Genomic DNA, 27,926 nt, shown 5'->3' on the forward strand with positions numbered 1-27,926 from the left:
AGATGCATTTATTCCACTTGATTAAAAACCAAAAAAAAACAAGAATATTTACCCTATGTCTTTGTGATGATGATAATTAAGTCGGACTTCCAGAACTAGGCACCAGACATTACAATGATGACCTGGAATAACCAGGATCAATATGTGATGGATGGCCATTTTAGAAAATAAAATGTAAAACTGAGCACACTGACTCTTGCTATGTCCTGAGAGTAGATGTTGTAAAGTTCCCTTTTGGATAAACAAAATGGGTGGTGGTTTCTGTTTCTTCTTCTTCTTCTATTTTAATATTTCACCTTTTGATCCTTCCTTTCTCATTGCTTCAACATATACAGTAATAGAAAGCAAGCTTTTCCTTTGTGGACATTTAGATTTAAAGCAGCAAAGAAACACCTGGCCTAACATACTCCAGTCCTTTTGCTTTTAATCAGGAGGTCTTTTCACACCGATGACACCTCATTTGCTTTCACCTTTATTTTTAGCCCAACTAATTTACTTCCCAGCCACACAATCAGATCTTCAATGTTTACCATCTTTCATAAACCGAGGACTTTGATTTGCTTCTGCTGCGACTCACTGTGTCATTCTGCTGTCCTTATCTCCTTCAGGCAGGGTCTTTAATCCCAGTGGGTAAGAAAACAGCTGGCCTCTACTCCGTGTTTGCCAATTCCTGTTTTCTGTCTTTCTTTTAATTTCTGGAGTTCCTTCTTTAACTTTAATGCTTTTTCTCTTTTTTTGTTCTTTCCTTTTACACCCCAAGTTGCTCGCTTGTCCTTGGGGTGGTCTTTTAAGCTGCCCATCTTCAGAGCTGAATAATACACAAAAACAACATCACCATAATTAAATAAATAAATTAAATGAATTAAATACAAAAAAATAAAAGGATAACAGAGGTAAATAGGGGATAGTGGGTATCTGAAATAAGACTGGAAAAAAATAATCAGCATGGTCACACAGAACAGAATATTTCACATCAAGTTTCTTTTTTTCTTAATCACGATTTCTTGGAGAACATTTATTTTTCGCAGCAATATTTTACATACATAGAAACAGAGCCATCTAAAATATCTCTCAATGATTACAATCTCACTGATACAACATTCAAATTGAAACTGTGACATTCAATTGCTACAAATTAGAGCAATCTGAATGACAGCAGGCCATTCGGCAACACAAAGCCTGCCAGTCCTCTCCAAAGAACTCCAACAAAATCACATCAAGTCCAGTTTTGAAGGTCCCTAAAGTCCTAATGTCTGCCACTCAGCTTGGTCATTCATTCCAGGTGTCTGTGGTTCTCTGTGTGAAGAGAAAACATCCTAATGTTTGGGTGAAATTTACCCTTCACAACTTAACAGTTCCCCAGTGTTCTTAAAGAATTTATTTTAACGTCACCATCTCAATCCACTGCACTGATCCCCACTTCATCTCCATTTGCTTCAACTGTAAATGCTCAGCTCTTTGAATCTTTCCTCATAACTCATCTCCTGTAGCCCTAAATCAGCCTAGTTGCTCTTCTCTGGACCTTCTCTAGTGCTGCTATGTCTTTATGTAGACCAAAACTGCACCCAGGACTCCAGATGAGGCCTCACCAGTGTGTTACAAAGCTTGACCAGGACCTCCTGTGACTTGCACTCCATACATCAAAGTGCTATATAACCTGACATTGTTAGCCTTCTCAATGGCTTCTGCACACTGTCGGGCATTCGATAGCTTAGAGTCCACTACGACTCCCAAGGCTTATTCTTGATTTTCAAACCTCCCGTTGTGTATTCAAATCTCACATTTTTCCTCCCTATGTGTAATTCTTTACATTTGTGGATGATGAAATTTAATGTCCCCGTGACCCTGTATTCGGATTCAGCGGGTTAGAAAATGGATGGATGGATGAAATTTAATGTCAGTAAGTCTGCCCAAGCCTGTCTGCAACCTTCCGTGAAGATATAATGGATTCCAAATCATCTGCCAATCCACCTATATTGGTATCATCTGCACACTTCACCACCTTATTATTTATATTTCTATACAAATCATTTATTTTTATTAAAATAGCAGCGACCCCTGCTGGACACTACTCTTAACATCACTCAACTCTAATAAGTTTCTGGACTTTTGTTAGGCCCATTGAGTTTTCTCACAGCTGGCATGGACAAAGCCATCATCACACAACTGCCTCATTTTTATTTTTAACAGATTTTTATTTTAGCGTGACTTTTGCCCAATAGCTGAATACATTTATTTAGCATATTACAAAAATGCCCTGATTTTATACTTGAGTCAGAAACAAATTTTCTTATTTCTACGCAGATTCCATGTACGAGGGGTGTTCCAAATTTTTCCATCCTTTTTTTTTTTTTTAAACTTGGTTTATTAAAAATTTCAATAACAAATTACCTTTCTTTTTCTACATTATCTCCTTCATTTGCAATGCAATTTTCCCAGTGTCTTACCAGCTTTTTAATGCCCAGTTGCTACTCCTCCCACCTATCGCTGTTTCCAACAAAAATATAAAAGTGCAGAAAATTTTTGAACGTCCCTTGTATTAATTATGGTTTGTATTTTTTATTCAAATCATTTTTTGTTAACCCTTTATAATTTCTTTTCCCAAACATTTTCTTACTCTATTATATTTTTCATTATTCAAAGGATTTTCTGTATCATGCTGCTATTGCATTATAAACCTTGTATCACATTGTATGTGGATTGCGAACAATATTCTGCACATGTGGTTTGCCTCAGGCCACAACCGTCAAACTTGTTATTCAGGATTCCTTTTATCCATTAGTGTCAAAACCAGCTCTTAATCTTGTTAATGCAAAGCCCTCTTGTGTTTCTATCATACCAGGCTGTTTTGCTTCCTTTATTTATACTCCGATTTCTTATTTCCTTCACAGAGAGGCTCCACCAGCTTCAAGTGACCCCAACGTTCTAGTCGTCGACGGAGTCCCCGTGATGCTGCCTTCTTATGATGAGGCTGTAAACAGCTCTACTATTGTTCATCCGAGCTTCCCACCCCCTGCTGGTCAAGGGGAGACATTGCATTCAGAGGATCGAGGCCCCCCTGCTTATCCAGGCCACGTAGAGAACAGCAGGGTTGGGCAGCTTGATGCCAGTGAATATGAAACTTGTGAAAGTTTGTCAAACTCTTCAGATCACCTACAAAGTATGTGTCCATCATCCACATACCCTGGAGGACTTAACAACCTTTCAGAAAGAACCAATGTCATAACATCAACGGCAGACACGGCTTCCACGAGTCCGAGTATCGACATTGCAGATGGTACGTATTCATATGCTGCTTATTGTGCTTCTTTGGTACTTACTCAGCTAGGACTTACCACGTGGCACCTCATGGTGGGTTATAGCTTCCCCTATTAGCCTACCTAGCCACTAACCCAACTTGGTGTCTCCTATGGCAATACATGATAGGAAGGGAAGCTGCCTCACAAGGTTCGGAGAGCACGAGCTCAAAACAATCAGATTAGTCTCGAAAATGGCAGGACACGCGTCATTACTGAACACCAGTGATAAGCAGAGCAGGCGAGATTTGTTTCGTACGGATACAAAATTGACACAATATCTTGTTGTGAGACTCACTGAGAATTAGGGCTGTCAGGACAAACATCACTACTCGAGTATAATTTTAATGTATTGGAAACAAATTATTATTCGAAAGGAAACGCTGACATTCAACACTTTCTTTGGTTTTGTGTTACTCCACACACGCTATGCTGCAACACTTCCCTGTAGTACATTATTTCATGTGGCAAATGAATAAGAGGATAACCCTTAAAATAAAGGAATGTTGAAAGTTCCGCTGTAACAGCAGCACACAGAAGCTCATGCAGTACAACACGTTTACGATGGCTTATGGGTAATTTGAACACACACAATGTAGCACTCTACCGTTAGTCTGCTTGAAGAAAGGGCAAATGAACGTGGACGCTTGACTGCGGGATTGCACCGTTGTTGAACAATGTGCCATCTTGAAATGTCTATGGGCATTTGGGAAATTCACCCAAGGCTGTTGGCTCCAATTAGAAGTGAAAACGGCAGGACTCAACAACAATCTTTACATGGATAGAAAGGTTTAAAGCGTAAAAGAACCAAAGTGTAACCAGCAAGCTCAATGTGGCCGACTGTCACCATCTCACGCACAAGCCCACATCGACACGGCGAATGCCTTTATCAGAGAGGACCAATGGATTACGTTGTCTGCTGTTGCTACCCAATTGGATATCCGTTATGGATCTGCACATACAAGACTGCGGGATGACTTGGAGTACCGTAAACTTTACGCAACATGGCTACCTAAACAGCTATCTGATCTGCACAAGACAACGTTCAGCATCCATTGGTGTATTTCAGCCCAAAGAAATTTCACTACGGCGCATCACTCAACTATGGTGCCATCCCGCAGCTGAGCATCTATGTTCACTTGACCTTGCCTTCAACAAGACCAATGGTAGAGTGCTACACCGTGTGTGTGTGTGTGTGTGTGTGTTCATTCAAACTACCCATAAGCCACTGTAAACAAGTCGTACTGCATCAGCTTCTATTCGTTGCACTTACCGTGTCATTTTTAAATTGCCTTAACTTTTTGATTTAACCTTCTATATACCATGATTGAGACAAAATTGTGGAGAAGTTCAATATTTCTCTCTATTATAATAAAAATATCTTGGCAGACAAGACTTTTTATCCTGCGATGAGATGTGATCTTTGAAGAGACACACTTTGACATCCTGCAAGATGAGACTTTGTGCCAAGAGATTTAGCCACACCCGGGGCCAGAAATACAAGACAAAGAGCAGATGACAAAGTAGAACGTCGTGAAAAATTCAAAATCATTGGCGCCGTTGACATGCAGAGCAGGTGAGAGATAATGGAAGTACGAAAATTAGAAAGTCTCAAAAAAATGAGAGTAAAGATCGTATTAGCCCAAACAAACAAATTATTACTCGGTGAAATAACGAACAGCCAAAAGAGATTGAAAATATTGCTTGGATTTAAACTTTAAGTCAGAGACTTGTAGATCGTCTAATCCGTGTTGCCATCAGGGAAAAGTCGTGTTTCTTCCCAATTAAGAGGTGTATCTGTGAGAATTAAAAGATTTGTTGTTTGGTGAAAGTGAAATCCCGCTAGACAGAATTTCCAGCCCCGCGAGACAAGACTTTATGCAAAGAGATTTGGAAAATTCCCGTCCATATCTAGAACATTTAGAACCACGCACACCGTTCAGTCATTTCTCATTTGGGTCAGTGCTATTGTCAGACACAGTTCGTGTAGAGAGAAAGAAACGATATTCACACACGGGCAGTAATACGTTGCGCTGTCACGATGGAATTCCAAACACGGAATTAAAATTCAATGCGATATTGACGAGAAGGTAAAAGCAAAAAGAGATCAAATATATGGCCGTAGGTGATATGACACAAGTATGTAGATATTGTTCGGCTTTAAACTTTAAGTTGCAGACTAGTAGATCTTTTCCCTGAAGGCAACGTGAATTAGACGAAGTGTTTCTTCCCAATGAAGAGGCACATCCGCCAGAATTAAAAGATTTGTTGTTTGCGAGCGGCAGAGACACAAAGTTGCGGGCGCATAGTGCATGCATTGGGGTTGGTGAGCGAAGCGAGCAGGAGGCGAAGCCCCCTAGTTATAAATTTAAATTATGTGACTAACATCAATATCAAAATTATGCAAATTTTTTTTTTCCAAAAACTAAAATACAGTTAAAAGAAAGGTGACTTGAGCAAAATTAAAATGTGTTTGAAAAACCATGCAGCCCTGAACTGGATTTGGTGGCCTTGACTGCCTGATAATGCATCTTTGTAGACCTGACGTCAAACTCAAACAAAAGTGTGAGATTTGAAATGTCCTCTAAATATCAGTAAACATTTTTTTTTCCCTCTCAAAAGTATGTCTTCCCTTTTCTGATCATTTATTTCATGTTTGCATTTTATTTTTCAGAAATTCCATTGGTGGAAGAAGACTGTTGATTTTTTTTTTTTCATCCTTTGATTTATATACTATCAAATACAAAGTTTAAATACGACAATGGTATTATTCTGTGATCATTGTGTTGGTTTCTTTTGTGTCTGTTGTGAGGGTCTGCAGAGGCCATTTGGTTTTTCCGAGAGACCCTGCTGCATATCGTGGATGCTTTTCTGTGGGCTTGCAGGGACAGGCGGTTTCACTTGAGGGGACTCTAATCTGGAGTCCTCTCTTTAAGGGACAGGCCAGCCTGTGTTTCTGAGGGACCCCCTAAAGCACCTACGGACCGAGGCTTAAAAGGGACCCTCAGCCAGGAGGTCATTGAACTTAGTCAAAGGGTCACCTGGTAAGTGATACAGAGGCCAGATCTATTTTAGAAAAGACACTCAAGGTTGATATTGGGTTAAGGTGGGATTTGTGCGCCCCCATCAGCTAGTCAGGACCTGTCAGGTCAGCTGCTTTATGGTTTTGGTTCAGTATTTTGGAACATCTCCCTTAATTGTGTAACAAGCTGGTGTATTTTAGTTACTTGGTCTTTATACCAAATTTCCTGGATTATAGACCTTCAAATATGCCCACAACTGATAAACGGATAGATGATAAATGCACTTTAGCTATCAAGCAGCAAAAAAACTAATAAAACTCAAAGATGGATATAGAAGGAGCTGAAAAGGAAGTTACTAAGGAAAAAGCAGATGAATAAGACATACAAGTCTATTAACTCCAGCACTACACTTATAAAGCATATAAGAGCAGCAGTTACAAAGGATATCAGGAAGGCTAAAAGGCAGCTGGAGAGAAATATGAAAAATGATCAAAATCGACTCAACAGTTAGCAGCAGAACGAGAATCAAGGAGGAAATGAGAAGGATCAGGAAGAGTAAAGGTCAGCTAAAACATACAGACCGTGAAATAGCAAATGCTTTGAACGTGCACTTTACTGAAGTTTACACGTGTGAAGAAGTAGACAACCTCAACAAAATGATTTGGAAATTGTAGAGAGAGAAGAGCTGCTCTGATTAAATAGGCTGAAATCTAACAAATCCCCAGGCCTGGATAACATGTTATCCTCAAGTGCTTAAGGAAGTTAGTAAGTGCAGATATCAACCCTTGCTGCATATTTGTCAAATAATCTCTGCACACTGGGGGAAATTCCAGAAGATTGGAGGCTAGCAAATGTAACCCCATTGTATAAAATGAGTGACTGGGCAGATCTAAGGAACTACAGGCCAGTAAGCTTAACATGCATCACAACTACATTAATTGGAAGGAATAATTAAGGATAAGATGGAGTAGCACATGTTTAGAATCAGAGTTTTAGAAAAGATTCAGCATGGGCATGGACAAGGAAGGTCGTGTTTCGCTAATATGCTGGAATTCTATGAAGGAGCAACAAAAGCAGACGATCACAGGGCTGCAGAGGATATCATTTGTCTGAACTTTTACAGGTTTTGATATCACATGAAAGGTTAGTGAGTGAACAAACTAAAAGATATGGGATTTCAGGATACAGCCAGGGGTTTGGTAGAAAAATTGACCCAAACACGGAATGTAAATGGGTAATGGTGATGGGAAGAATTAGGTGACATTAAAAGTGGTGTCCCGCAGGAGCCAATACTGGGCCCACTGCTCTTTTTACTTTCTCATATGCAAAGTATAGGCAAAGTAGTGTAATCGGCGAAATATTCAATGTCGAGATTTTTATGAATCTCAATGTTTTACACCTCCCCGAGTCCAAAAGTACCATTTTAGGAATCATGCCTGTGTGTCTGTCTGTTTGTGTATGTAAGCATGATAACTTGAGTATGCTTTTAGTTAGGTTAACCAAATTTTCCATTACAGTATTAGGTACAAAACAGATTTCTATCAACTTTTGGCCTATTCCCATTAACCAAAGGTGGTACTTTACCTTTTATTCCTGCATCTCCAATGTTCATCCACCCATCCATTCTCCAACCTGCTATATCCTAACACAGGGTCATGGGAGTCTGCTGGAGCCAATCCCAGCCAACACAGGGTGCAAAGCAGGAACAAAGCAGGCGCCAGCCCAATGCAGGGCACACACACACACACATACCAAAGCACACACAAGGGACAATTTAGGATCAGCGATGCACCTAACCTGCATGTCTTTGGACTGTGGGAGGAAACCCACACAGAGAGGACCCGGGAAGCGAACCCAGGTCTCCTTACTGCGAGGTAGCAGCGCTACCACCGTGCCAATCTTCAATTTATTCAATTTAACTTTTATAATAACTGTTCAAAGTACAGTGGAACCTCAGGTCACAAACATCTTGGTACACTTACTAACCGGGTTACGACCAAAAAGTTTGTCAGACTTTTTACATCCGTTCACGACCACACACTCGGGTGGCGAACAACTCAGTTTCCCTTCCGGTTCGTACGCGCCGATGATTTTCGCACGTGTTCAGTCTCTCCCTGTACATTGTTTTCGGTCAGACGTGTGTGCTTTCACTGTGAACTCTTTGTGCTTCGTTTCGTGTGCTTTTGCTGTTAACCATGGCCTCTAAGCAAGTGAAGAGTGGTAGTGTTGGTGAGAAGAAAGGTTAGAAGAAAATTGAAATCGAATTAAAGAAAGAAATTATTGAAAAGTACGAGCATGGCATTCGTGTTCCTGATCTTCCCGCCGAGTACAAGAAGTCAAAATCTACGATTTCAACTATTCTAAAGCAGAAAGAGGCCATTAAAGCAGCTGACGTTGCAAAAGGAGTTACAGGGTTAACCAAGCAGAGGCCTCAAGTGCTGGAAGAGGTGGAAAAACTTACTAGTGTGGCTGAACGAGAAGCAACTTGCAGGGGACAGCGTAAGCGAGGCGACGTTATGTGAGAAAGCCAGGAAGATTCATGGGGATTTGCTGCAAGGTTAGTTTTCTTGGTTGCTTATGGTTAGTTTTTATATAAATTAAGGATTTTTCAAATTTTCATTTTTTTCCCTGTGCTTAAAACTCATTTAAAAAAAGTGTTTACAGCGAATGGTTTGTAAGGCTTGTGGCATCCGGCCGGGACTGGAGCCCAGCCAGGACGCCCAGAGGAGGGCTTGTGCCTCCTCCAGACCGCGAGGGGGCATCCACCCTGGTTGCGTTGGGGGCCACGGGTAAAGGGCTTGGGAGCCCTGTAGGTACCCGCCAGGCGGCGCCCCGGTGCCTGTACAACCCTGGAGCCCAGCACTTCCGCCACATCAGGAAGTGCTGGGGGGAAGAAGACAGGGGACACCCGGAGGGCTTCAGGGTGCGCAGCCGGCACTTCCGCCACACTGGGGTGTGTCTGCGGAGGAGTGCCGGGAAGCAGCTGGAGCCCATCCGGGTTCCTATTTAAGGGGCCGCCTCCCTTCAGTCAAGAGCGGAAGTCGGGTGGAAGTGGACAGAGCTGGAGAGAGGACTGGAGGCGGCCAAGAGAGGCATGAAGGACTGTGTGGCCTGGACTTTGGGGGATCGGTGCTGGAGGCACTGGGGGTGCACGTGAAGTAAACTCTTGTAAATATTGTAAATAAAGGGTGTGTTGGGTGAACCTAAGATGTCCGTCTGTCTGTGTCCGGGCCAGCGTTCTCAGGCTGTAGCGTGAACTCTCGCAATGTTAGTTTTCTCTGTTCAAGGTTTTCTCAGTGTTATTCAATGTTTTTACATTAGTTTACTATTACACTGTGCATTCTAAGGTATAAATTAACTATTTTTGTGCTTAAAAATCTTTAAAAAATATATTTACATAAAGCTTGTAGAGTCTGGAATGGATTAATTGTATTTACATACAATCCTATGGGGGAAATTAGTTTGGGTCAGGAGCAAATCAAGTTGCGACCAGAGTTGAATGAATTGCGGTCGTGACACAAGGTTCCACTGTATTATTAATTTGATTTGATTTGTCGTTGATGGTTCTTTAATGGACGCAACATAAAAATATAATCATCGTCTTGCAGTTTACTTCTCAAATATATCCATCCCCATATCTGAGTATACGCGAAAGTCTAGGGGAGACCACTCCCGATTTTTAATTTAAATGAACAATTTGGACACAAATATAATCTGTATGATGGTTAAGCCTGCAGATGATACCAAGCCAAGTAGAAGGAAAATGAACAATCAGCTACGTTGTATCAATGGGACCCGGACAGCACAGTCAGCAGGTCTGTGGCAGATGAAATGTAATGTCAGTAAATGTTAAGTATTACATGTGGGAAGTAGACATGTTAGATGTGAATACACAAAGGGAGGCCTGGAAATCAAACATTAAACTCATTAGAAGGACTTCTAGTCGCAGTGGACTCATCACGGTCTGCACTATCTATCAACATCCAGGCAGTGTGTAGAAGCGCTCGAGAAAGCTAAAAGAATGTTGGCTCATATAGCGCCCTGCTGCGTGAAGCACAAATCAAGAGCGGTTCTGCTGAAGTTAAACGACGCACTGCTGAGGCCTCATCTGAAGTTCTGCGTGCAGTTTTGGTCTCCAGGCTACAAATAAGACGTGGCAATGCTAGAGAAAGTGGTGTGGTGCACCTTTAGGGACCTTCACATCTTGACTTGATGTTATTTTGGATAATCTACATCGATGAGCTCCTTAAACTGAATGGCCTGTTCTCGTCATCACTTTTCTAATGTTCTGTCATGTCCATCAAAGAACAGAGACATTTCAAATATCACAAGTCAGTATAATTCTTAGCAGGATGGGAACTTTTTACATCAGAAAGTGGAGAAACTACTTCTCTGTACGTATTTACTTGTCCGTCCACAAACTAATAGCATTGTGTTTTTTGGCACAACGTGAAAAAAAAAAAAACACATCACTAGCTGGAAAAATTCATAACTACATATGGGAGGAAATCACAGCTAATTGGACAAAGGATGTGGAGAAATGTCGAGCGTGGGTGTGATGACTAGCAACTTCCAAATGGCTTTCACATCAACGGTGCTAGGGCTTCATTCATCCATGCCAAATGTATATTTTATTGCAGTAGTTAGGACTAGGGCTGTGATGTTTTTTAACGGTCATGCTCTTTCATAGACCCCATTGTCACCCTATCGCAGAACAATACAAATAAATTCGTATGGAAAATAATGGCTTGAGAACTCAAACAAAATGCACTAGCAAGGACTAAACAGTGGGTTCAATACAAAGGAATAAATAGAAACTAAATCACCGCTGCCTCTCTGGGTCTCACTAAACCGTTTCTCTGTCCAGGGGGATGAAGGGTCCACTTATCTCTGATCCGTCCTCCGGACTGGGCCTCCAATACTAAAGAGCAGCCCTGTATCATCTCCAAAATTCAATGGCTCCTCGCCCAGTAAGCTTATGGTCATCGAGTGGCTTCATATCCCATCCTTGAGTTACTTCCAAAGCCGTCTAATTACGATACCCCGTTAAGCTTGTGGTGGCACAGAGATGCTGACCAGAATGCAAAGCATGTGCACTGCTGGCATCTTTAATTTAAATTCTGCTTTACGTTACAGTAATACAGTAGGACTACTATGCTGTAAAGGTAGTAATGTGGCTGCTCAGGAGCACGGCAGAAATTAAAAAAAAAAAACTGCATTACCTGGCAACAAACGTCAATTCAGTTATCTGGTGAAGAAACTAAAGTATCATAAATATAAAGAAATGTTTTTATTTTTCCAATGGCTTGTCTCTAAATGCCCTTGAACAAGCCTCAATCACCTTGGTAGCATCCTTACAGATGGTTTAAACAATTTAAAAACAACAAAAAAAACTTGTATTTTACTAAAAGATGGTTTGACCGACCTTGATCTTTCCCAACTGCATTGGGCTGGCGCCCTGCCCGGGGTTTGTTTCCTGCCTTGCGCCCTGTGTTGGCTGGCATTGGCTCCAGCAGACCCCCGTGACCTTGTAGTTAGGATATAGTGGGTTGGATAATGGATGGATGGATGATCTTTCCCAATAGTGTCACTCAGTTCTATTCATAAATGTTAGGACCTTTCGCCATCACACCTTACAGCCACTGCAGGGTGGAGATCTTCCTTCTTCAGTAATTGGAAGCCAACTGGTTGTCATCCTTCGGAGTTGTCCTTTTAGTGACCACCGTGGCCCTGATCCACACCGGAGGAGAGAGGGACCTACGTATCATCTGAGGTATCGGATGCTCCTCAACTTCATTCCCCTGGGCCCCCAGCTTCAACAATAGGTGGCTGTACCAGTCTCTGTGTGTGTATATTAATCAATTCACACAATATTGGCATCACTGAACACAATCTGACCACCTTTGGAGAGAAGTGCAACACAAACATCTGAATGTGAGACTGGGGATACTGGAAAATGGATTTATGGGTTTAAGATGAGTGTTATGGGCTGGTACAACTGGTAGAGTACAAGGACTAAGTGGTATCCGAATGTGACACGCTGCCACTCGCTGGAATTCAAGATTAATGAGGATGACTGCCTTACCTTGAAATGTTTGTCTTCCTTATCTAAACATCTCAAAGCACCATCGTCAAAAACTAGCAGCCAAAAATTGCATATGAATTGTATATATTGGTATTTATTACACTGTATTAATCATCGAGGGGAAATTGTCTTTTCACATGACCTTTGGATATCAGAGCAGGGTCCCTAGAGCAATGTTCAGGTTAAGGGCCCATCGGAGCAGAATCCCTTCTCGCATGTGTGTGTGTGTGTGTGTGTGTGTGTGTATGTGCATATATATACACACAGATAGATTATCTATAGATTATACTGGCTGTCCTATGTGGCTCTGCGAAGTGAAGCAGGACAAACTTTAATAAGCAAAAAAATTAAAATATTTTGTATTGGGAAGAATTTATATTGATAGCTTTCATATCCGAGGGCCTTTTGAAATACAAAAGTTTTGGTTTTGCTCTCAGAGGCAAGAATGTAGCTGTAAAATGTTGACAAGGTACCTCAGGTTGAGGAGACCCTGGAGAGGTGGAGATCTGCTCAAGAGAGGCGAGGAATGAAGGTCAGGAGGACCACCAGGACAGAATACATGTGTGTGAATGAGAAGGAAGTCAGTGGAATGGTGACGATGAGGGAGTAGAGTTGGCAAAGGTGGATGAGTGGGATCGACAGTACAGAGTAACGGGGAGTGTGGAAGAGAGATGAAGAAGAGAGTGCAGACAGGGTGGAGTGACTGGAGAAGAGTGTCAGGAGTGATTTGTGACAGACGGGTATCAGCAAGAGTGACAGGGATGGTCAACAGGACGGTAGGGAGACCAGGTATGGTATATGGGCTGGAGATGGTGGCACTGACCAGAAAGCATTTAAATCTATAGCAAAAGCAGAAATGTTTATAAATCTGTGTGCTTTTCTGAATGTCAAAGAAAAGAAAAAAAAATACCAGCTAATTAAATGAGCTCAGTGTTATCAGGTGCTGTCACTGATCAGGAACAAAAACTGGTTGGAACAAAAACCTGCAGCCACAGGGGGTCCCCAGGACTGAGTTTGGGAAGCACTGCTCTAGATGATGTCTGCTGAACAAACCGATATTGCTAGCTAAGCGGCAGCGAGGTGCGCTCCAACACATGGCGAGAGGTAGAGCGACTCAAACAGAGGCTGGCGTGTGAGTGAGGACGGCCCACCCGGCTCCCTACTCCTGACGTCCCGCCTCCCCCTCCCCTCGGCCCACAGCCTCTCTCTCTCTCAGATTTGCATTACTCCATCAGTACCACAACTGAACTATAATACTTAGCACAATGAGAAATGCTGCAAAATCAACTGAAATGTTTAACAGACTTGTTTCTATAATTTGCTTAAATAGTCAAGTAGACAGTAAGACAGACAGAGAGATGATGGATTTTATATACACACAAACACACACACACACACACACTGGAATCTCGGTTGTTGAGCATAATCTGTTCCTAAAGGATATTTAGAAACCGATTTGTTTGAAAACAAACTATTTGAGAGCCCGAGTTGGCACAATTATAACATGCACTGCAGTACTAGAGAGGCAGCTAAAGAAATAAAAAATAATAATAAAGAAATTAGCTGGGGCCGCAAGCAACCAGCACTACTTTCCTACTAGACCATCACAAGTACAGAAGCACACCAACAAAAGCAAAACTGAGTTATAAAAGATTTATTATCCTCTAAAATGAGGCATTGAACACAACCAAACAACCCCGGTATACATAATACCACGTTGTAGCGCTTCCACCCCCAACACGACTCACAAAACAATTAACATTACACACCACTAATACACAAATGTGAAAACCAAATGAATGCAACCAGAGTCATTTCACTGTTAAACATGATTATTTACAGTCTGTGATGACGAAGGATGCGCCGAGCCGTACCTCCTGTACGGGGGAAACATAATGCTAACTGGTCCCTTGTCCTGGCCTGTCCGGTCCTCTCCCGACTGATTTCACCTCATTCATGTGAAATGAACAATGAGTCTAAAAAATGAACCTGGGGTTCACCCGACTTTTGCAGTGAGTAGATTTCCCTCTTGTCGTTTCGGTGGTGTTTGCTTCTCCTTTGGCTCTGGCACTCTCGTCTCCTCCTTCACGTTTTCCTGCCACAGGTTTATTGGTCGGATGGTCGGCTCCTCCCCTTACGGTCTGTTTTGCCCTTCAAGGCAGGTGCTTCCCCTTCCCCCAGGGTCCATTGGCCGGCCTTGCACATTCAGCCATTCCGTCTTTAACAGGTCCAGGGAAAAGTTCAAAGTGCCAGTGACTCCCCACACATACCCATGACCACCGTTACAAAGTAATGTATAATGGACTCATCCCTTCCTGAACCCAAGATGATTGCTTATTTAAACCTTTATAGCAGTACTTTACACATAAAATCATATACAAAAACAATAAGAATGCATAAAATTTTGCACAAAAATATTAAACTTTATAATTAGATACGATACAGATGAAAATTTAACTTCACTTTACCTGTAGGAAGGAGAGTACCTTTAACAGGTCTTCATGTAGTCGCCTCACTTGTTCCCAGTTCAGGGCCTCAGAAACGCTTCAAAACAGAACAGCTAACCCAAGTGGAGTTAGGGTCTTGTTCACAAGTGAGATGAAGTTATATGCTGGAAGAAGATCAAGACAAGTCCTTGGACTAAACTGTCCAAATGCCAATCCGTCTACAGGACGTCCCCATCCTCACCCATAGTCGAGAACTCTGACGGAGATTGAGGCTGTGAGTACATGTGGCCGAAATGAGGTCCTCGACTAGTGTTGCCGGATCCACACTCCATGACAGGATAAGGAGCTCAGCAATACTAGAAACCCTCAGAACAGAAGAACGGCTCCTGCAAGTCGAGAGGGAGAGGCCTGTCAAGGTGGGTTGAGCATCTCGTTAAAATGCCACCGCGGTCATCTCCCATTGCACTGTCGTAAGACCCTGGATATGCTGGAAGGAATATATTTCTTAACAGCTATGAGAGTGCTGGAGGATGTTACTAAGGACAGGGTGTTCTCGTCATCCCAGCTTAGCTCAGCATGTTGCTATAACAGACATCAGCGTGCAGAGTGAAAATGGTGATAATGAGTTTTTTTTTTTGTCTCAGCACTTTGAGGGAGTCCTCCAAAGGAAGTCAAGATCGCTTACAGCTTGGATGAGTCGGCCTAACCTCATGAAAATTACAAAACCGTCAGCGACTTTCGTCAATAGACCTCATTACCTTTATTTATAACGCACAGGTGAGGCCTCATCTGGAGTACTGGGTGCAGTTTTGGGCCCACCAGACATAGCAGCACTGGAGAAAGTCCAGAGAAGAGCAACTAGGCTGATTCCAGGACTACAGGGGATGAGTTATGAGGAAAGATTTAAAGAACTAAGCCTTTACAGTTTAGACCGGACCTTTACAGCAGACCTGATTGAAGTGTTTAAAATTATGAAGGGAATCAGTCCAGTGGATCGAGACGATTATTTTAAAATGAGTTCATCAAGAACACGGCGACACAGCTGGAAAACTTAAGGGGAATTGTCACACAAACAGTTTTTCCTTTCACAAAAAACCAGAGACACTTGGAATAAGCGACCAAGTAGCGTGGTAGACAGTAAGACTTTATGGGACTTTCAAAACTCGACTTGATTTTATTTTAGACCAGGGGGTCCTCAATCACGGTTCTGGAGGGCCGCAGTGGCTACAGGTTTTTGCTCCAACACAATTGCTTAATAAGAAGCTCTTATTGCTCAAGTAACACTTCTGCTTCACTTTAGTGGTCTCACTCATTAAGATTTTGAACCCTTATTGCTTATTTTAGTCATAAACAGCCGTAGTCTTGGTTTTTAATTGCTTCTAATTAGCAATAACATGCAAATGACAAAAGAGACCAGCATTTCTCCATTTCTCTTGTTACCATTGTCACCTGTGTGTATTTATCAGATACTATTGGGTTTAATGAAATACTTGGAAGGAAAGTGAAGAGAAAAAGAAGTGAAGGACTGAGAATTACTCGTCCATTTGGATGATCTCCTTAGAAAGGGGAAGAAAATCTAGGATATGAGAATGAGCTGACATAGCAGAGTTAACGCACCAACAAGCCATGAAATGAAATTATTGTGAAGAATTGCTTTCTAATTAAGCAACCGGGGTGGAACAAAAACCTGCAGCCACTGCGGCCCTTCAGGACTGGGATTGAGGACCCCTGTTTTAGAAGAAATAAGTGGATAGGACTGTCGAGCTTTGTTGAGCTGAATGGCCAGTTCTTCTCTAGAATGTTTTAATTAATGTGATGGGCATGACTCTAGCCAGAGGTGAATGGCCATCACAATAATCACCCGCAGATTCACTCTCCACTTCCCCTGTGGTGCCGCAGCAGGGTTTGCCCATCATACTCTCACTGTGGACCTCATGAGGCACAACGAGTTCCATGCCAATCCTACACTCCACACCCAGCGGTGGCTGCTCATGAGAATCAATTCAGACAAGAAACTGTCGCCCTGTGGCTCTCTGTGCCAATCTCGCAGTAGGCCTGCTGATCCAGTGCTGCCTCATCCGCCATGCTGTTCTGTTCGGACAGAGTTTACCACTTTGTGAGTAGCTCGAAAAACAGAACAGAAAAATGAGTCTCCACTGAGAAGAAAGGGATGTGCCAAATCGCTCAGACATCCCGGACTACGGACACACGACAGTAAATCAAATCACAAACAAAAAAGAGAGACTGGAAACCACCGAGGCACCAGACTGGCAGTTGCACAATGTGGAAGTCACAGCAGCAAATCGCACAAAATATTGCAAGCTACGTGAATATATTTTTTTTTTACTACAGAGTGGTAATCGTAATGCATTTACATCATCTCGGGTAGAGGTCAGCGGCACTGCACTGAAGATGCAAGGTGCGGCATGAGAGGTGGCACAGCCTCAGCGCTCACCCCCTGCTGTCTAAAACTTCACACTGCTGGAGATGCCAGTTTCACGTGATATAGACCACCACCAAAAGAAAAAAAAAGAATAGAAAATGTCAAGTTTGTGGCAGAACAGGAAAAGATAATTGCAGCAAATCAACTATTAAGGAAACCCGCAAACAGACTTGGGCGGGTGATCACTTCTCAGTGGGAAGTTGTGATAATGGAGCATAACATTTTCAAACCCAACTAATCCAATTCTCCGCCATGGGAGTCACAGCCCGCCCGGGAAACACTGGGTGCCACACAAGAACCAAAACTGAACAAGACGGGCCCGTTGATCTCAGGGTCAATGTACAGGCTCACGAGTGAGGCCAACTTGGAATCGCTGGTTAAACTAACTGAACGCGTACTTGGAGATGTGGGAGGAAAACGGAACAACCCAGAAGGAGGACCGGGCCCTGGATAGACAGTATGAGGCAGCAGGGCTCACAGGCCATTTCCTGCTGGTTTCTCTTTGTCCCCGGCACAATCAGCCATAACATTCAAACCACTTAGTAGTTAAGTGAATAACGATTATCTGTTACAAAGGTCTCTGTCAAGGGGTGCGATATATTGGATGGTGAGTGAACAGTCAGTTCTTGAAGGTGATCTGTTGGAAGCTGAAAAACAAAAATGGCCAAGTGCAAGGATCTGAGCGACTTTACCAAGAGCCAGACTGTGACGGCTAGACGGCCGGGTCAGAGCATCTCCAAATTATCAGGTCTGGTGCGGTGCTCCTGGTACGCAGTGGCCAGTATGTACCAAAAATGTTCCAGCTAAGAACTGATTGGTCATTGATGCACCTTGGGAGTGAAGGCTAGCCTGTCCATTCGGATCCCACAGAAGAGCTACTGTGGCACAAATTGCTGAAAGCCTCAATGTGGGCCGTGAGAGGAAGGTGTCAGAACAGCCAGTGCATCTCAGCTTGCTACATAACCACAGGCCAGTCCGAGTGCCAATGCTGACCCCCCCGCTCACTTCCAAAAGCGCCTACAATGGGTTTGTGAGCATCAGAACTGGACTATGGAGCAATGGAAGAAGGTGCCCTGAGTCTGATGAATCACGTTTTCTTTTAGATGGCCAGGTGTGTGTACGCCATTTACTTTGTGAAGAGATGGCAGGAGAATGCTCTACGGGAAGAAGGCAAGCCAGCAGAGCCAGTGTGATACTCGAGGCAATGCTCGGCTGGGAACTCTTGGCTCCTGGCATTCATGTGGATGTTATTTTGAAACGCACCACCAGCCTTAAAGCTGTTGCAGGATAATGCGCCAGACTCCCTGTAAAAAAAAAAAAAACTTTCAAGAATGGTTTGAGGAAGATGGCAAAGAGTTCAAGGTGTTGACTTGGCCCCCGATTGCAATCCGATCAAGCATCTGTGAGACGTGTTGGGGAAGAATAAGTCCAATCCACAGAAGTCCCACCTCGCAGCTTACAGGACTTTAAGGATCTGCGGTTAACGTCTTGGTGCAGACACCACACGGCACCTTCAGAGGTCTACTGGGGTCCACACCTTGACAGCTCAGAGCTGCTTTGGTGGCACAAGGGTGACCAACGCAATATTAGGAAGGTGGTTTGAATGTTGTGACTGCCTACACACACACACACACACACACACACACACACACACACACACACACACATACATTATATACTAGACGTTCCCCGCGGTATTAGTGAAATGGGGCAAACTTTAAAATAATCAATAAACAAAAAAGGTAGCGCTAGCTAAGCAGAGGTAAGGAACACTCCAAAACACAGAGGTAGAGTTAATCCCACTCCTGACGTCACCCTCCCCTCGGCCCACAGCATCTCTCTCGGATTAGCGGAAATATATCACTCCTGCAAACGAACTATGATTCTTAGTGCGATGAGAGAAGTCGCAAAATCAACTGGAATGTTCAAACAAATTATAGGAGAAAAACCCAATCTAAATCCGTTAAGTAGTTCTCTTGTTCGCTCGCTAAGTGGGGGGCAAGATACACCCCAAGGCTGGAGAATAACTGAGGAGGGTCCTGCCTGCTACCCCCTCCCCTCGGCCAGCTGTGAGTTTCTTGGATTCGCACAAATCAATTGCTACAGGAAGCAAATAGTGACACATGGCACAATGAGAGAAGTCGCAAAATCAACCGGAATGTTCAAGCAAATTATAGGGGGGAAAAAAAAAAAAACAATCTAAATCCGTTAAGTAGTTCTCTCGTGAAAAGCGGACAGAAAGACACAGATTGGATGATACAGATCGATCTCACACACACACACACAAATACATTGTGAAGAAAGAATTGCAGACAGCACACTCAAAGATTTGGGGTGGAAGCCCCGTATAGTAGAAGGTCCAGAGCAGACTTTCCAGACTGATACATTCAATAAATCAATCGAACAGTGGTCATTTCAGGAGGTGAATGGATTTTTATAGTGGACTGGCAGGAAATTCGATACAGAGGGCATGATGGGAAAACGGAAGGGCGGAAATGACGTAGAAATTTGAGGCCAGAAGTGCAGTCATCAGGGGAGGTCAGAAGTAATGCCTTTGTTATTGTGTGTGTGAGATCGTCTGCTTGTCTTCAAGTACGTTTATTCTTCTGTGTTTCTGTTCAATATATGAGAGAGAGAGAGAGGTTAGGCGCACTCCCAAGAGGAGGAACGAAAACTAAAATTAATAAGCATGTTTTTGAGATGTCGGAGAAAATTCACATACACACAGTGGATAAACTTTTAAATTTCACATAGGTTGTGTCCCCGGGGTGCTGGGTGGGGGGCGGTGCGACTGAACTCATTCCTTCCACTATGAGGCAGCAAAAGTTCAAAACATTCAACAGAAGGCTTTGTGCTTTAGTTACACGCGACCACGCCCATTGTGTCTGATGCCCCGCCCACCAGCAATAATCTTAACACCGGAGTGTAACGGAGAGTGAGATTATTGCCTTGTACAAAACCCACTTGTGCATGCGGGTGACATTTATATATTCATATACACATACATACATCTATACTAATAAAAGGCAAAGCCCTCACTCACTCACTCACTGACTCATCACTAATTCTCCAACTTCCCGTGTGGGTGGAAGGCTGAAATTTGGCAGGTTCATTCCTTACAGCTTCCTTACAAAAGTTGGGCAGGTTTTATATCGAAATTCTACGCGTAATGGTCATAACTGGAAGCAGTTTTTCTCCATTTACTGTAATGGAGATGAGCTTCAACGCCGTGGGGCGGAGTTTCGTGTGACATCATCACGCCTCCCACGTAATCACGCAGTACATAGAAAACCAGGAAGACCTCAAAAAGCGCTGAAGAAAACATGCATTATATAATTGAGAAGGCAGCGAAACAATAAGAAGCGAGCGAGTGACATATACAACCATATTCATGAGTTCTGCTACTCGATGTAAACCTACACTTTAAATTAAGTTCATAGACAGGCTGCCGCTGGCGTTTGTAATTTAGTGCCTGCCCATATAAGGCCGTCCGTCAGCGGCAATCCAATAGCAAACTGCCACTAAATATTCACGGGTGAAGGACTGTGCTTATGGAGAGGAAGATGAGATGGTCAGGGTGGTGTTTGACACAAACTCAGCGAAACTGCGAGAGAAAGTTTTAAGTGCCAGGACTAAGGTAACATTAAATACAGCCATGGACATAGCACGAGATGGCACCAGCACAGCTGGGAACCTTGATGCATGTACACCGAGTGGCTCACGTGAACTGACGCAGTGCACAGATAAAAGCAACAGTTCCAAAGCGCTGAACAAAACCGAATTACACAATTGAAAAGGCAGCAAAAATATGAAGCGTCTGATACATACATATTCATAAATGCAGCTACTGTGGAAACAAAGCACACGGTGGAAAAAGTCAATGTCCCGCTAAAGGAAGACAGTGTACAAAAAACCCGTGCATGCAGTGTGTCAGGTCTCAGATAAAGAAGAAGACGAGCTGTTTATTGATGCAGTAAGAAACGAATCGATGAATGAAACCTGTCATCTTTACAACGATTGACAAACACGGAATGTAACTTGAACACAACACATCCTACAAATACGAACCTGATTGAAAGAAATAATGATAATCAAATCCTTGATGACAGCAACACTCAGTAACACTCACAAAACAAATACTGTATATTGACAGTCATGTTACGTTATTTTTAAAATGTTCCCTTTTCTTTTTCTACCTTTTTTAACACACTACTTCTCCGCTGCGATACGCGGGTATATATATGTATGTATATATATATACCGATCTACATACTCGAATAATGGATACTTTATTCGCCATCAATGATTGTTTTGGTAAAGCCATACTCAGTGTATTCATTAGATGAACGGTAAAAAAGTAAGAGCGAGGAGAGGATGACTCATTGAGGCATGCAGGCTGTAGTCTTGCGTCAACTCTATCTGAATTGCGCGATCACATTTGAAAAAATATATCTTTTCAAGTTGTATTTAGTCCATATGTGTCAAACTCAAGGGCCGCGGGCCACATCCGCCCGGCGTAATTATATCCGCCCGAGATCATTTTATATACTGTATTATTGTTATTAAAGCCCGAGTATATGAAGCGCTGGTAACACAATAAACTACAGATCCCATAATGCAGCGCTTCAGCTGCCTTGCCGAACACTTACCGCTTACTAGAGTTATTGCGCACTGAGTTTGCACGGCGCTTTGGTGACTTTGAAGAACAAAAAAAGTCCGTCTACATGCGGCTCGAACCTTGTGCATGTTTGGTAGCACATATCTGTGTGAGAAGCTCTTCTCAGTGATAAAGACTAACAAAACAGCACACAGGAGTCGCCTCACTGATGAGCACCTGCAATCCATCCTGAGAATCTCCACAACACAGAACCTCACACCAAACAGAAACGAACTTGTGGCCAAAAAGATGCCAGGCGTCCAGCTCTAAAATGACATCTGAGCAAAGACAACTGAATGATTTGATTTGATATTGCACGTAAGAGCGGGAGTCAACCGTTTTAACAAACAGCGTATTGCACTGATACGAAATAGCTGTGTGTGTATATATGTAGATATGTATGTATATGTATATATATGTTTATATATGTGTGTGTATATATGTGTGTGTATATATGTAGATATATATGTATGTATATATGTGTATATGTATAGATATGTATATATATATATGTTTATGTGTGTGTGTAAATATATATATATGACAACAACACTCATCACTCACAACAGTGACAAAACAATTACATTGACAATCATGTTACGTTATTTTCAAAATGTTTCCTTTTCTTTTCATTGCTTCTTTAACACACTACTTCTCCGCTGCGAAGCGCGGGTATTTTGCTAGTACATACATAAATGAGAAATGCATTGTGATGAAAAAGTACTTGCTTCCTTCCCAGTATTAATACAAATGTTTTGACACTGAGTATTTCTAGATCTTCAACCAAAATGAAATTATTACAGAAATTGAACAAAACTGAACAAATGATTTCTTTTTTTTGACTTACAGTATGTCATGAGCACAATTATGCAACAGCAAAGGGAAACCAACTGGTGATATCTGGATTTAGGCTGAAGTTCTGCAATGATGCAGGAAATCAGGAAGTGGCACAATACTTTTAAAAACACTGCATATGTACTAAATATATACACACACACACACAAGGTATCCGGTTTTGCCCGGTTACATTTCTACAATGAACTAAGGAGAGAAATCAAAGGTTTGTCTGTTTTTTTAAATGGTGACCCTGTTGTTCTTACTTTTTGTCCCATCTGTCATCCATCGATGTCTCCTCTCTCGTGTGTCGAGATTTTCTTCCTTTTGGGTCCGATTGGATGGCAGAAGTGCATCTGTGGATGCTGTCAAGTCCAACTTGTCCTCTGAGTTCGTAGTGCATAAGCTCTGAAGAAAAGCCAACAAAGCCGACGTTACACTTCCACTCTCGATCGAGCCTCACCTGACGACCCCTTCAAAACCGCACAAGACACCATTTTATATCACAGGTGACAGAATGTTCAGGTGTTTTCAAAGGTGGGTCAAAATTTTGAATTCTAAAGTAGTGTGCCTTGTCTGTAGGGTCCTAGTGAGCAAGTATGCAAAATTTGTTCCCGATCATTCAAAGGGAGTTGGATTGACTGTACGTCTGTCTGCATGTTCCCTATACAATTTAATATACACGTACTGTATATAGTAATAGACATCATGGATGGACAATCAGAGGGTCTCCGACAATGGACAGTTATCACTCACCTCCTAAGCTTTCAGTCCTTTGAGATGCGAAAGGAAAGCGGAGCCTGCAGAGAACATCCACTCGGACAAGGAGGCAGGAACAGCAGCTGTGTTAGCGGAGGTCCGAGTATCCTGTGGTCCTGGTCAGTAGCTGCGCTCCCCCGGACTACAGAATTAGACGTCGAGTCACGTGGTCACTCGTTCCTTTCTACACACTGACTGTGTCACCCTGAGGATGTCACGTAAGCTGCAGGTCAGGTGACCATGAGAAGAAACCCAAAAAGCCCGGAGCACCTTGGGAACAAAGCAGAGCAGATTCAGTTATTGATTTGTCAGCCCACAGCGTCCATCAGTCATCAGAAGGAAGCGGACTGATTGACTTTCTAGATCAAGTAGAAGACACAGAAGGCTGCAAATGTCTGTCACGATTTCGGCTTTCCATTCATTATCCACAACTGGCTTTTGTCTCCCAGTTCACAGCAGAATGAGGGACAATCAGAAACCATCAAAGAGTCTGATGGGCCTGCAAAGAGATCAAGGAGTTCAATTCAAGGCAGAGTCAGGAGATCACATCTGACAATTAAGAGGGACATTTGTGTTTTGTGTTGCCAAATATTTAATGGGTGCAAATAAATTACTGGGACGGAGCTGGGCAAGGGGGCATCAAAAGCCACAAAACGATTTCACAACCAACACTGAAAACTGGTAACAGCTCTGCAGGTTTGACAAAACACACAAGCCTTGGTGCTTCGCTAGACGCCATGTCTTCATCCACAACACAAACCCATAAAAATGTCAGGTGTGAATACCCAAAATGCCTGGAAGGAATTTCAAATGACAGGAACTCAAAAGGGGTTTCACAGATTAATGTCGTCCATCCATATTCTAAACCCACTTAATACAAACCAAGCTGACACCAATGACTTTCAAAATAAACCAATGAATGAAGGATTTTCAGTTTTAAAAGCAGAATGGAATTTTAAATTTATAACAACCTAATCGAACATCCTCAAAGCTGCGTAATCCAATTCAGAGCCACGGAGGCTGCAGCCTGTCCTGGCAGCACCACGGACAAGGCAGAAATCAGCCAGAACCTCACAGGGACTTCAATTTCTGTATTCTGCAGTATGAAGGATTCCAAATAAGTAAAATCGGTCCACATTGCGCAATATCTGTAAACCGTACATGGCTTATCTCGTGGAACATAAATAAGACCACCAGGCGGAAGAACTCCAGAGGAATGCTTGGTATTTACACTGATATGGGGGCACCCCACACAAATATTTGCACACTCCTCTAGTTATTGACTGCCTTCACCCAGGGGTTATTCTAAATTCTCACTCTTCAACATTTTATAGGATGACAACCTTGGACGTTGACACAAAAGTACTGAAAGAATGAATGTCAATAAAAGCAGAGGTTCTGCCGATGGTGGCAAAAAAACAGACAAGCCAGAAGGTGGTCAACCAAAAATAAATAAATCAAGGAAACTTCTCACTGTGAACAAGTGCTGGTATGCACCCTGAGACCGAACTGCCCGCCCTGTACCTAGCTGGGTCAGCCCAGTGCCTTGTGATCCTGAACAGGACTGAGAAAATTAGAGTGACAGATACATGAATGCTCTCCACTAACATTTATCCACCATTATAAAAGGATAAGTGTCTGTGTGGCCGTCCGGTCGCTATGTACCTGTCATTCCAACAGATGGTGCATCACAAACATTTGTAGTAATGCATTTTATTACTAGAAGAGTTTGTGATGAGCCATCTATTACAATAACTAAGGCAATGCATTTTATTATGATGAACATTATAAAATACATTCCAATAGATGGTGCACTGCAAACAATAATACAGAGGTCTGTATTGATTACTTAGATTTAAACCTGTCTTTGTCAGCCAGCACAACTAGTCAACTTTAAAGGATAAGCGTCTGTGTATCTGCATCTGTCCAGTTATGTCTCTGTCATTCCAACAGAGGGCACATCATGAACATTTATAGGAATAAACTACACTTCATTTGTCATTCCAACAGATGGTGTATCACAAACATTTACACTGCTTTTTCGATTCATTTACCACGTGGCACATAACAGAGACATATGCATTGCATGGTGAACTGCAAATATTAATGCTAAGGTCTACATTGATATCTTAGATTTTAACACCATTGTTTGTGCAAGGCCGTCCTAGCAGCATCATAGGCCACGGCACGGGGCAAAGTAATGCACTGGGGCTCCTGTTTGGATAGTAAAAAACATACATAGGCATCAGAAACATCGTGGGCCCTAATCCACGTGGGCGCCCCCAGCCACTGCCCATACGTTAAGACAGTCCTTCAATGGGTAGCACAGCCACATTAAAGGATACCTGTGTGTGTGTGTCTGGCCAGTTATTAGGTCTCTTTTGTTCCAAAGGATGGTACAACACAGACATCTGTGCCAATGAAATATATTGCCTTTATCATTCCAACAAATGGTGCATCTCAGACATTAACACAGCTTTTGCAAATCCCTTACAAAATCGCATATAACTGAGATATGCTTTGCAAACGTTACCTCTGAGGTCAACATGGATTACTTAAATTGTACTACAGACTATATATGTTCATGTATGTGTGTGTGTGTGTGTGTGTATATTAGTCCCGTAGGCGTCTCCTCGTTTCTTTCTCTACTTGCACGCCGTAACCTACACGGAGCCCCGGGCGCTGCTTCTTTTATTGTGAAATTCCACCTCCTGAGGCTAAAAGTGCCCCTGCCTCAAATTTCATTTGATGTTATTTTGTCAAGGGAGATAAAAATAAAATTATAAAACTAAAATCTAAACTAAATATTTCTTTGCCCCCCAGGTATGTTTTTCACATCGATTCGTAAGCGACTCCCACGAGTCCACGGAGCCCAAATGCTCGACACGACGCCAGCTTTGGACGGGTCTGTCAGGTTGCGCATAAGAGACGAGGTGGTGAAATGTTTAATAAAAATACACACATCACCGGCTGCAATAAATAAGTAAGTGATGTGGGCATTGGAAAGGCGTTAAATAATTATTAGTAGCGGTAGTATTAGTGTTATTATTATTATTATAAGATTGTATTTCCTACCAGAATGCATAAGAACAGAAAGAGATACAGTAGCAGTTTGCGCTTTGGAGGATCTCCATTTTCCTGACTCACTGCACATTTTTGCTTTCCTAAAGAGACTCTTAGGTCCTGAGGCTCCTGACTTGGAATTCATGCAGTTGAAGCCCTGGACGGACGGACAGACGGAGCGTTGGTGGATAACAAAAACCTCAGTTCATATAGCGCCTTTAATTCAGATATGCAGGGCATTTTACTACGAATCGCCTCCGCTTAATATTATGAGATGCTTGTGAGATTACAGAGATCTTGGACTACCCACTACCCCAAGACAACATATTGGGTTTTCATCCAGAACTGAATTTAGAGTCGGGCTGAGCGAAATGGTGACGTTTGGCTTTTCCTTCCTCCCTTCTGTATATCAAATTTCACCACAGGGACACAAAACATGCGTGGGAGTGTTGGTGTGTACGGTAACACGTGGCGCGAATTCTGCCCTTTAAAAATAAACCCGTGAGAACAGTTTTTATCACTGAAGCAAATAAATAAATAAATAAATCTCTTCATATTTCAGGGGGTAAAGCTTAAGAAATGCGACATATTTCAGTCGCTCAGCTGCCCTAACGCCAACTCTTCAATGTTTCGTGCGTCAAGCGGCCATCCACGCGGTTCAGATGCGATTCAAGCCCCGTAAGGCAGGGGAACAAAAAGAATTTTATAGAGGCACATTACTTGAATATATGAATATCATTTTTTTTTCCACTTAAGCCTATCTGTTTTGCCTGGGAGTTTGGATAAAGATTTTGCTTGTGTCTAAAAAGTCACCCTGCTGCTTTGTCCTCTGTGGGGTTTTTTTCGCTCGAAAACCTCAACTAAAAATTTTAAAAAATGTCCACTACTGCATTTAAAAGAAGCAGATGGCAGAGTTGCAAAAAACGAGAGGTTAGAAGACTAAAGCCAGTGCGATGTTGTAATCGAGTTCCCCGCTGGGCCGGCCCTCCGAGCTCCGTCCATTAAGCGTCTTTCCTGCTCATCCGCTCGCACGCCGCAGATCGACGGGCGCCCCAAGACGCAGCCGCCGCTTCCGCGATCGGAAAACTGAAGAAGAAGAAAACGAAAGTCGGGAGTCCCTGAGCTTTGGTACTCGTACGGAAAAAAAAAAGGTAAAACACAACTGCTGCTTTTCTTTTTTCCCTAAAAACGTTCCCGATTTGTTGCTTTCTTTTTAAAACGGGTTAGGACAGCGGATAACGTTATACAGACAAACGCAGATTTAACGTTTGATTCCAAGTCACCTGTCTCTGGATGAGTGCGACTCGTCCGTCGGTCTG

General features: G+C 42.6%; 1 protein-coding gene and 1 long non-coding RNA gene across 4 annotated transcripts in view; one reads left to right on the plus strand and one right to left on the minus strand.

Annotated features, from left to right (window-relative positions):
• Positions 1-6,006, plus strand: part of susd4 (sushi domain containing 4) — a 46,000-nt gene extending 39,994 nt beyond the window's left edge. For all 3 annotated transcript variants that reach the window (XM_039738338.1, XM_039738337.1, XM_039738339.1), the window contains exons 8-9: positions 2,892-3,277; positions 5,971-6,006. In XM_039738338.1, the coding sequence (XP_039594272.1) occupies positions 2,892-3,277; positions 5,971-5,999 (415 nt within the window). In that variant the 3' untranslated portion in view covers positions 6,000-6,006. The remainder of the gene's footprint in view (positions 1-2,891; positions 3,278-5,970) is intronic.
• On the minus strand, positions 23-27,926 carry LOC120516573. The gene is made up of 4 exons (XR_005630864.1): positions 27,891-27,926; positions 23,542-23,814; positions 23,052-23,193; positions 23-808 (listed from the first exon to the last, which is right to left on the minus strand). It is a non-coding gene; the product is annotated as an uncharacterized LOC120516573 (long non-coding RNA).

This window comes from Polypterus senegalus, chromosome 16 (genome assembly GCF_016835505.1).
Source record: "Polypterus senegalus isolate Bchr_013 chromosome 16, ASM1683550v1, whole genome shotgun sequence".
Taxonomy (NCBI): domain Eukaryota; kingdom Metazoa; phylum Chordata; class Cladistia; order Polypteriformes; family Polypteridae; genus Polypterus; species Polypterus senegalus.